General features: G+C 34.0%; 1 protein-coding gene across 1 annotated transcript; it reads left to right on the forward strand.

Annotated features, from left to right (window-relative positions):
* Positions 1-5175: 5175 nt before the first annotated feature.
* Positions 5176-6135, forward strand: LOC101981963 (olfactory receptor Olfr180-like). The gene has a single exon (XM_013352231.1). It carries the CDS (start codon positions 5176-5178, stop codon positions 6133-6135), a length of 960 nt encoding a protein of 319 aa, XP_013207685.1.
* The last annotated feature ends 6249 nt before the right edge of the window (positions 6136-12384 follow it).

Consider the following 12384-nt stretch of genomic DNA (forward strand, 5'->3'; position numbering starts at 1 on the left):
CAATTAGGTTCTTTAGATACATAGAGATTTATTCTGTCTTCAACCACTTCAAGGATCTTTAGAACATGGCATTTAAATAACTTAGGATTCTGTTGACATGGGACATGGTTGCTCATGACAGCCCCAATCTATTCCCGAGAGTATGTTGAACACCAAAGACACTCCACTTGGAGATTGTTTTCTTCTTGGTACAATTGGCCTTTGGGCAAGGAAAAAAGTACAAAGCATCCAGAAATGGAGAAACAGGGCACAAGGAAAAAGACTGCCAAATCTTGCCAAGAGAGGGTAAGATGGCTATGAAAAATTCTCTGCTTCTGAAAATAGTCTGTCAGTTACGGTACACCTTAGCCAAAGTTGGTTGCTTCAATGTTGCAAAATGAGATTTTGGGTGACTCCTCAGGTAGCTAATTGTCTCCATCATAAATTACTCATTTTGGAAGCAGCTGATAGTACTTCCTCCTTGCTCAAGTAATATTATCTCCCTTCTTAGGTCTTAAATGGGGTTGAAGATTAGATAGTCATCGTTATTGTACTCTAATGATCTAGCAAAACCATTTTCCATACAAGGCTGAGACTCCATAGGATAGAATGTTTATTAAAACATTTAGCATACATTTCTTGCTTAATATTGTTTATACTGCTTGTAATTCTAATTATACTTGATATCTATTCCTAGTATACATACTTTGGTATTGGGTTTGGAACTCTCTTATTTTAACAAAAGGGAGAAGTACTGTAGGAGCACATTCAGCTCCTTCAGACAATAGCCTTATACTATAAAAGCAGTTGTAATGTGTGCCTGCTCTCTTGTTTCCAGGTCCCACTTCCAGCTGCTAGACTCTGTTTCTGTTCATGCAGAGGACTGTTGACTAGGACAGTGATCTGTAGGTTTTCCCCTTAAATAAAAGTCCTTTTATTATTCATAATTCTGAACTGGTGTGGGATTGTTTTGTGACTTTTATCATCAGTAGTTCAAGACATCCCACAGGATAAGAACATTAGAATGAGGCCTTGAGAACAATCTTATGATATTTTGTTGAAGAGTGTGGCTGCTTTTTGCTGTTGTCTAAAAACTATGCATGGGACTAAATTGAAGAGTTTGGGAGAATTATGTTGGCAGAAATTTCAAAATAGCCTAGTATTGACTCTGTCATGTGACTATCAGTGTTCACTTATTTGAAGACCTAAAATAAAAAGGAGAAAGCTGCGGGAAAAAAAAAGTTACAAAATACGTAATTTGAGAATAAAAGGTATACAAGGAAGTGGGATGGAGAATAATACTGTGTTCGAAGTGATAAACAGTTTAAAGAAAAGCGTGACACTAGATACTAAAAAAAAAGATCCTGTGCAATTAAGTTTTCATTTTGAAAATGAATTTTTTAAAAAATTAAGACTTGGTGTGGTAGTGCATGAACTTTTAATCCCAGGACTCTGAAGGTAGAGATGTGGAAAACTGTAAGTTCAAGGCTAGCCAAACTGTAAAGCACTCCAGGATAGTAAAACTGAGGCAGTGAAAGGAATCATTGAAAATGGAAAGCTTCTGGAGAAAGAAGTCTGCTTATTAAAAAAGATAACCAGAGAAAATCAACAGGGCTTCACTTCAGATGATATGCCAGTTAGAGGACATATGAAAAGGCAAAGCAGCCTGAAGTCTAGAGGGAAAATCTGCCAAAGAAGAAGAGATGAAATGTTAAAAATGAAAATCTTGATGAAATAAAAGACCAATGGAAGGTGCCATCAGAAGACTTCATCAAAGACCAGGGTTACATAAAATAATAATCTAATAACCAAGCAAAAAAACTGCATATGACCATGCTAGCTGTAACCCTAGCTCTATAGAGATGAGGAGATGGAGACTTTAGGAACACTGGAGACTCCTGGCCGGACTTAGAAAGAAACCTTGTTTGAAGGAGTTAAGGAATGTGTCCTCATAACTTCTACTTGCACATGCTCTTAACTCACACTGACACACACCTCAAACTCATTCACCAGAAGCTGAATACACAAATAAAATCTGATTAAGAGTATTTATTTCATAAATAATTAAGTTAGAATGAAGTTAGAATAGAAAAAAATGATAACAAGCCAGGTGGTGGTGTTGCATGCCTTTAATTAGGACATGAAGCAGACTGAGGTAAGTGGATCTCCACGAGTTTGAAGTAAGCCTAGTCTCCATTAGAGAGTTGAAAGACAGCCAGGACTGTCACAGAGATAAGCATTGCTGTCTCACAGAACCAAAAATGGTAATATATTCAAGGTAGGAATCAGACTTCATATAAAGATTAAAAGTATTTAAATATATAAAGAAATTCAAGAAAGAGGCCATTTAAGAGTAAATGTTCTTTTAGAAATATAATACAAGAAAGAGAAATGGTGGCTACATCCCTGGAGGTGGATACTCAAGATTTAAAGACTAAAAAATCATGTCATAAATGCTTTAAAATGTCCAGTCCATGAAACTCTTCTGAAACCAAGATAATGAGTATGTAGACTAAGTGGCATGGAGAATAACAAGAAGCCAAAACCATTTCTTTTTTTATATTTATTTATTTATTTATTTATTTATTTATTTATTTATTATGTATACAATATTCTGTCGGTAATTCTTCAGACCAGAAGAGGGCACCAGACCTCATTACAGATGGTTGTGAGCCACCATGTGGTTGCTGGGAATTGAACTCAGGACCTTTGGAAGAGCAGGCAATGCTCTTAACCTCTGAGCCATCTCTCCAGCCCACCATTTCTTGTAGATAAAATATATCTGTGTTAGAGAAAGGATGAGTGGGATATTCACTAAAATGTTAACTTATATTCATAGCATTAATTACATTAATCGTGGTATATTTTTTGTAGATATACATTTATCTCTTCCTCATGGTGAGTTTAATACAAGAACACATAACACATAATGAATTTACTTAAAATTATGTTTCTCAACACATAAATGTTGCCAAAGAAACAATGTCAGAGATGTTTATAAAAATGGATTTATAAAATGGGGTCAGGTTCACTGTAGCTTGTGAGAGAAAAAAAAAAAGGGATTCCAGTTGACAGCACTAGGATTTGTTGTCTAATCTAGAAATCCAAATTTCTTTTCAAATTTGTTTATTACCAAGTGATCTTTATTGGTTTTTTTGTCCAAAACAATTTTTATGTAAGTAATATCAATGCAGCACAAGAAATCAAATCTCTGAACATGAACGATGATTTAACATTTAAAGCCATCTTTATGGGTAGTTACTAGATTTAATCACAGTATCTCAATTCTCTTATCTTTAATTAATGTGTTTGGTTTAAGAGTATTTTGGGATTCAACCTCTCCACCTGGAGTCTCTGCAGAAATAACTATCGTCAATTCCAAAGAATTCCCTTTAGAATTGTCACTGACCTATGAGTAGAGAGTGTCCTGTATTCTTATAAATTATTCCTCAATACTTTAAGGCTTCTGGAACCATTAGGTGACTCTATTGGCCTATATAGCATGATGGATAGGGAGCTTTGACTATGTGAATGGGTTTCAAATTCCTCTCTAAAGATGGAGAAACAAATGTAAAATGTTTCTGCATTTATTTTTACTTTTTATCCACTTTTGTTTAGTTTGTCTCTGAATTGAAGACCTACTAAAAAGATAGAATGAAGAACTAGATGGGTTATTCTGTCCATTCTGAGCTCAAAAGCCCCATAGTCATGTCAGCAAATACACAGGTATGTTATCCATAGTCTGAATGATAATTCTAGGATGAGTAGTAAAATTCTTAAGATTTGGTTAAATGTTCAGTACTAGAGAGGGAAAGATGAGTTTTTACATAATGAGTTCTGATACAATATTTTAAAATAAACTTTCATTTTCTACATTTATGTACAAATATACATATTTGATTTGCCCAGTGTATACTACTAAAAGTAATAATTTATAGTGCTACAAGTATTTTCCAAAAAGAGTATAATTTGAGAGATATAATAGTACTATATATTTAAATTATAAATGGCAGTATATTTTATCCATTTATTTGTAAGCCATTGGTCATGCAACACCAGAAAACCTTTTCATGTTACGAGAGTGAAACAGAAAACAGTTTAAGTTTAGTATAGAAAACATCTAAAATCAAGAAAATGGTAATTATAGTTTTTTTTAAGAAATACTATTTAAATAATACTCTAGTCTGTTTCTTTAAAAAATATCCATACAAGATCTAGTAAAGTCAGAGTATTGTGGCAATTTCTAGGAGAAAAAATATATTTTAACAGTAAAATACATACATGCTGTTCTTGGATTTGAATGTTTCAGTAATGCCTGACAAACTAAAATCTAATAAGTTTGGGTAGTTACTGAATTCTATCAAATGAATAAAAAAGAAAAGAATTAAAAGTTTAAACATTATTATAAATGTATAACATTTATTGAATTCAATAAAAGGAAAACATTGCTTTATCTTGACAATATTGGAATACACAGCAGGAATTTGACATTTACATATCTGTATCCACACTGTGAGCAGACACCTTGACACTAGGACTCATAATAAAGAACATATGCAAAACATTGGAAACTACAAAAAATAAGAGAGTAGAGGGATATTAAAGAGTAGGTGTAATTCTTTGGAAATTTATCAATCAAGAGAGAGTGGGATCCTGAATACATTGAACTCAATAGAGAAATAATTTTAAGATCAAAATATAATATTTCACAATCTTAGCCAAACCTGAAAGTCTAATGAGCCTTCATTCAAAATTTCACACAAAAATCCAAGCTGGAAAAGATACCTAAGACAGAAAAATATTTTTCAAACTCTAATTCTATGAAAAGTTATCAATTAGTCACTAAATTCTTTACTGAGAAGCTTATTTTTCAAGATCATATTGACCCTATAGATACTTTTTGAAAAGCACAGAACAGATTCTTTAAATAAGGAAAAATTGACAGACACATATATTGTCCATGAATTTATACAAATAAATAAAATAATCCATGTGAGGCATCTAGGATTATATTCATACTTACAATCTATGTGTGACTTATTCTCATATGACATAAAATACCATGATGTATTTCAGGGGATTGCTAAGGTAAATTGAAAAAGTCCTTATTTGCTCACTGTAACAAGAGAGGGAGACTTAGACATATTCTGCTCATAATAGCAATCAAATGTCAACAATTTTTGTCTCAGCAGAGAAATGAGAATGGATATTACAAATCACTCTTCAACAATGGGTTTCATCCTGGTGGGATTCTCAGATTATCCAGATCTGAAGATCCTCCTGTTCCTGGTGTTCTCTGTCATCTACTTGGTCACCATGGTTGGGAATCTTGGACTGGTGGTCTTGATCTACATGGAACGCCGTCTTCACACACCCATGTACATCTTTCTGAGCAACCTGGCTCTCATGGATTCCTGCTGCTCCTGTGCCATCACTCCCAAGATGCTAGAGAACTTCTTTTCTGTGGACAGAAGGATTTCTTTCTATGAATGCATGGCACAGTCCTACTTTCTCTGTTTTGCTGAAACTGCAGACTGTTTTCTTCTGTCAGCAATGGCCTATGACCGCTATGTGGCCATATGCAACCCTCTGCAGTATCACACCATGATGTCCAAGAAGCTCTCCATTCAGATGAGTGTAGGCACCTTCATTGCCAGTAACCTGCATTCCATGATTCTTGTAGGTTGTCTCTTAAGGTTAACTTTCTGTAAATCTATTCGCATTGATCACTTCTTCTGTGATGTTCTTCCACTGTATAAGCTCTCCTGTACAGACACTTTTATTAATGAACTAATGATATATATTTTTTCAATGCCAATTCAAGTCTTTACCATTACCACAGTCTTGGTCTCTTATTTCTGCATTCTTTTCACTATTTTCAAAATGAAATCCAGGGATGGGAGAAAAAAAGCATTTTCTACTTGTGCATCCCATTTTCTTTCTGTGTCAATATTCTACATATGTATTATCATGGATAGTCGACCTTTGGAAGAAGGGAATAAAGATCTATCAGTAGCTGTATTTTATACAATAATAATTCCTTTGATAAACCCTTTTATTTACAGTCTGAGGAATAAGGAAGTGGTAACTGCTATTAAAAAAGTTATAAATACTTATAGCACTTTTAAGAAATCTTCAAGCTCTACATCTCACTAGATATAACTCATTAAAATTATTTTATAAGTGTGAAACATAAAAATAAAAATGTATACATAAAGTTTAGTCCTTAAATAAGTAGGCTTATTTATTAAGCAAAATACTAATGAAATTCAAAAATAATTTGTCAATTATTTATCTGAATTATGTAGCTAAAATAAGTCAATGTAAATTTAATAACTGTCATATCTTCACTCATTACATTAATGGGATTTTCCCATAGAATTGTTTCAGTAAATTAGTACCACATCATAATTAAATATAAATATTTTAAGAGTATCTTGAATTAACACTGTGTAGTTAATTGAAAAATGTTGTGTGACATTTCCATTCTTCTTATTTTATGTCCTTTTAAATTTCTAGGCAAAAACTTGGTGATCGTCATTCAGAAATTGTTCCTTTTCTTCCTCTCTCCCTTCAGTCATTTCTTTCTTTACCTTGGAATATTTTATACTTCTATTACCTCAAAAATGAATGCTTTGAGGTACAAAACAAATATAACTAAAACAGAAAAACAATGCTATAAATATATTTACTAGTTTTTGAATGTATCATTTGATACAAATAATATAAAATTATTAGTATTTTGACTACCAGTAACTTAAATTTATAGATTTTAGCATATTTTTCAGATTAAATAAGTTTTAATGTTTCTTTGAGTTTTAAAGTTTCTTTGAGTAGAATAAACTCAATCTAGAAATTTTGATTTGAAAGTTTTATGTAATCTCAGTGTTTACTTTTCTAGAGATATGTGGAATTTTTTGTAATATGCAAATCCTCAAAATGGAATTAGACATTTTTCCAAAGAGGACTCCATTTTCTGTATTTCTACTGAGAAATAAAACAAAGCATATACAAATTCTACATGAAATCTCCTTTTTACTTAAATGATCATGTGGTTACAGAGCTTATGTCTTGCTGATCTTTTAAACATTTGAATATCACCAACCACTTTATGATTGTATTTAAATCTTGCCCCCACACATCACCACCCCCCAAAATGAAACTAATACCTTGCATCACTTTTTTGACAAAGAACCTGTGGATTGACATGATCACATGCACTAAGAGTGCGCCCATTTTCTAAAAATCGACCTAGTATCAAACTGAGTCCAAATGACGTTTTTTTAACCCATAGATAAATGCATTTCTCAACCCTCATCAGAGACGCTTTCATTTGCAATGGATGGTGATTAATACTGGTATATACACATGCCAAAGAACAGAGAACAAGAAGCTTTAGAATATTCAGTCCTAACCAAAACATCTATATTGTTCACCCTCCTCCCAAGGCTTGGATCATTATAAGAGAAGTGGTAGAAAGACTGGAAGAACAAGATGCAGTGGGTGAATACAAGGAAAGATAGTCCTTCGGGGACAATAGAGAAGCTGCTTATATGCCTATGTTACAGAGACTGTGACAGAATGTCACATATGAAATTTTACATACCAATCCCAGGTCCCATTCCCTACCCTCCTCCCATTCTCTTTGGATACCTTGCTCACACAATAGTTTTATGGAATGTGGAGATGATGGTAGCTAATCCCAGACAGGATTCTAGCATGGAGAAGTGAGGTGGACTCATCTAGCTGAGCAACTATGGTGATTTATGGCTGCTGAGGAAGGGAGAGTCAGTTTTTCTTAAGAATGCTGCATCCTATACATGAACAATACCCCTTTGAAGGGCTACAAATATCAACACAAATAATTTGTACTTGAAGGGTGAATGAAAAAAGGACACATATTGAATGAATCAATAATACTTCAGAGCAAGTCTCATGATCAGGAGTACTTGGCCAAAACAAATTAAACTCCATGGGATTTTTTTTTTTTTTAGTGTTCTCTTTTCTTTCCATTCTCTTCTTTATTTTTTTTTTCTGTTTTATTTTGGCATTTCCTTTTTCCTATGTTAGTATATTTTTTGTTTTATTTTTTTGCACTTTTTGGTTTTAATTTGGATGGGTGGTTTTTTTTTTTCTAGGTTGTTGTTTCCTCTTTTGTCTTCTAGTCTCTGTGGCCTGTGGTTGAACAGGGGCTTTCTGTTCAAGTTGGGGCTAGACTTCTAGCTACTGGCATGACAACTTTTAGAGCTGGAATTCTCTGCCTGAGTTGGGTGTTGGGACTCAATGATGAAGAGAGGAAGAGGGATTGGGATAGTGTTGGAGGCACAAGGGGAAGTCTACTTGGCCACATGCCTGAAGTTCTGGCAGCCAGTACAGAATATTTGCCTAAATTGGGATCTGGAGAACAAGGTGAAGAAAGAGGGAAGAGAAATTATGAATAGCATAAGATGTGGGAAACAAAAGGTTGGAGGACATGGATGGGCAGGCAGCCTACCTGGAGTTGTGGCAGCTGGCATGGCCTCTGATCTAGCATATAGTCTCCACCTGAGTTCTCCTATGTGTTCTTCTCACCTTCACTTGAGCAGGGGATGTCCAACCCAGGCAGGGGCTGGCACACACAGCAATGAGAGTGGAAAGTTGGGAGAGAAGAATTTTTGAAACCCAAACTAAGGGAATGGGAGAGTTTTAAGGGTGGGCATCCTACCTTTTTTTCTGGCTGGTTAGACATGCAGTTCAGCACTGAATGTCTACACAATTATTATAATGTCACTCATTAGTTTTTTGTTGTTGTCGTTCTTGTTTGTTTTTTTTAATACTCATTCCCTCTAACTTTTCTTACTAATTAGTTGAAATTTTACACACCAATCCCGGGTCCTACTCCCTACCCTCCTCCCATTCTCTTTAGATACCTTGCTCACACATTAGTTTTATGGCATGTGGAGATGAAGAAAGATAATAAGGACTCACACATAAAACATAAACAACATGTATTTTTGTTTTATCTTTTCAAGAGTCATACCAGGCAGTAAAAAATTATATCTCCCTAGCAATATGTTATTTGGTCATATCTTATTGTCATTAAATTTTTCTTTTCCTATTGACTTCATTTACTTAATTTCTAGATGACCAAGAGCATTTAGTTACCATAGCGCCATTTGTTACTTCTATCTTGTTCACAAACACATCACCTAATACTGTATGAATAAAGTCTATAAAAAGGAAGTTCAAGACACCTGAAGGCACTCCTTTTTACTCCATAAGGAAACGGACTGAGTTAAGAGTTTCTGTCTCTTCTTTCTCATCTCTCTTTTCCCTCTCCCTCTTAACTCCCTTCCTCTCTTACTAATGTATTTATTTTCCCTTATCAACCAGTAAAAGAGAAAACTTAGAAATATTCTCAATAATTCTGGAATAAATTTCAAAGGTCTAGTAGTGTAAACAGAGACTGTTCTTTTATTTTCTGCCAGCAGACTGAATAATCATACAGAAACTATATTAATTACAACACTGCTTTGTCATTGGCTCATACATATTTCTAGCTAGCACTTACGTCTCAAATTAACCCATTTCTATTAATTTGTGTATCACTATGAGGCTGTGGCTTACCTGTAAGTTTCTGGCATTCTTCTCCTTTGACATCTACATGGTGTCTTCCTGACTTTACCTTTTTTTTTCTCCTCTATCTCTGCTTAGATTTTGTGCCTTGCTACATTATGCCTTGCCATAGGAAAAAGCATTTTCTTTAGTAAACAATGCTAATAAAACATTGTCACAGCCTACACAGGTGAATCACACTTCATCTTTCCTTTTCTGTCAAAATAAAAGATTTAACTTTGACATAGTAAAATTACATATAACAGAACAATTGTCAAGCAAAAATACAGTTATAATATTTAGCTCATTTACATTTTACAAATTAAGGAAAATACTCTATCATTCTATGTTTGTCAATCTAAAGTTTAATATTCAATTTATCATTAATAATAACTAAGGAAAGCTATAACTATGTGTCTTCTATCCTATCAATGACCCCAGAATAAAATAATATTTCCTAAGTAAACAGGAAGTGCATTATAAGTGATTTTCAAAACTATAGAATTGGCATAGATATCTCAATAACTGAACAATCACCCATAGTTCTGTATGACTGGGGCATCTATCTTCAGCCTACAGACCTATAGTATCTGGCAGACCTTTCCATGATGCAAAAATATGCAAAGACTGTTTCACCTATATTGGCAGTTTGTCAGTCACATTCTTCTGTGTCCTGCAGAATGTCTGGCAGACTCATGAAGCAGGAACCCTAAAGGACTGTCTCACCTTCTTTAGGCAAGTTCAACAGTCATTTTAATGTGGGTTCTGCATGTCAAGTTTATAGAGCATACCATCAGGCTCTCAAGGCAAGAGCAATTTCTTGCCCAAATAGCTAGCCTTGTCTCATTGAAGAAAAATTCTATAATGAGTCTCTTTACTGCCCATCAACCTCTCTGAAGTAATTAGTGCTTCCAGAAGCAAACATATCTGCCTGTTGAGATAAAACTAAGTTCTAAAAACCTTTTAAGTGCCATATTCAGCAGATCTTTGAAGTGCTGAAGATTATCAATCGAACTGAAATATATCTCCATATATCAAGAAAATCTAACATGACTAAAAGTTTTATTATTTTAGATGACTGTCTATTAAACTGTATTTTCTAATTATACATTATATTTTCAAATGAGCTTCACAAACATAATACCTTAAACAAGAGCAGAAATATTGTACACAGTGTAAAAAATCAACCTTAAATTTGTATCAATAGACCAAATCCATACCTATGCAAAGTATTCATCTCTATATCATGTCACTCTTATTTTTGTTAGAAATTGACTGTAACCATTAATCATTTATAACCAACCCTTTTAAAATGAAAAGAAACATTTTTAAACAACCAATTTGGGAATTTGGGCATAGTTTTCTCCGAACTGCTTCCTGCTGTTTGTTGGGTGAAGCATTTTAAGGTTCATGGAGACCTTTTGGGGAAATCCTGTTTCATCAAAGCATATTAGCCTGGAAGGAATCCACAGATTCCCATTCTCTGTGGAAACAAAAGCATAATCTCTTTTCCCAAATAACGTACCATTAGACTCAAAATTTGAAGTGAAGATACCTTTAAAATATATACATTGGTTTAACTTGACAGTACTCAGAGTCAAATATTTTTCAGCATTTAACTCATTAACATTTTAAAAATACAAAGAAAACACAATAATTCAAATAATCCAGACTCTTTGTGTTTGGTCCATCCTTATGTGGCTTACTTTTTTTTACTCTATTACATTTTCATATTTATTTTAGTCTCTTTCTTCCTTTAATCAAAGACTGTCTGTACTCTTTTATAGTTCTTTTACTGACTCTTTAAAGATTTTGTTTTATTTTTTAAAACATTTTCTTTCTAAAATGCCTATACTCACCCTGCTCTGCTTTCCAACATGGCAGAGGTCCATTTACCTCTAGTGCTGGGAGCCATGTTTACCACACCAACACTGGGAAGCAGTGGCCCCATGCTGTCACCAGGTAATTTGCAGCATGCTGCTTAAAAACCCCATTCAAGTTCTTTGTAACAGAACCTCCTGAAAGAAGCATGGCAATTTGAGTCATCAGCATGAATCAGGAAACTATTTTTTAAATTAGCTGTGCAGTTTTGCTGCTAATACTAAGTCAGGAAGCTACTTTTGTAGGTCTGGAAATCCACATTTTTTTCAAATCTCTTAGTCTTTATGTGGGTATTTTTGCCAAATGATTGAGCTTTGCTTGTAAGCAGAGACTTTTCTTTTGTTTTCTGTCTCCCAAACCTAAATAATCACACAGAAGCTAATTGCAACGCTATTTGGCAAAAGGATCAGGTATATTTCTAGCTAGCTCTTATATCTTAAATTAACCCATTTCTATTAATTGGTGTATTGTCTTGAGACTGTGGCTTACCTGTAAGATTCTGACATCTTTCTCCTTCATCAGCTATATGACATCACCCTGACTCTGTTTTCTCTCCTCCTCTATCTCTGCTTGAATTTCCCACCTTGTTATATTCTCTCCTTTTATAGGCCAAGTCAGTTTATTTATTAGGAAATGGTAATAAAATATATTTGTAGGATACAAGGGGGAATCACGTAACATAGTAGATTTTGATCTATTCACCAAAACAGAAGCATATATTGATTTTAATGATACAAATATTGAGTAAAATGTTTCTTGACATCACTGTAAGTTACTTTCCTGTTGTGGTTGTAAAATAACATGACTAAAAGCAAATTATGAAGGAGTTTTTTCTTGGTTATGTTTCCAGATGACTAGAATATATGATAGGGACAGGATGAACAGATACAGGACAGGTTGCTAGAGCAGGAAGTGGGATGATTATAATTC

The sequence above is a fragment of the Microtus ochrogaster genome, chromosome 2 (genome assembly GCF_000317375.1).
Source record: "Microtus ochrogaster isolate Prairie Vole_2 chromosome 2, MicOch1.0, whole genome shotgun sequence".
In the NCBI taxonomy this organism is placed as follows: Eukaryota; Metazoa; Chordata; class Mammalia; order Rodentia; family Cricetidae; genus Microtus; species Microtus ochrogaster.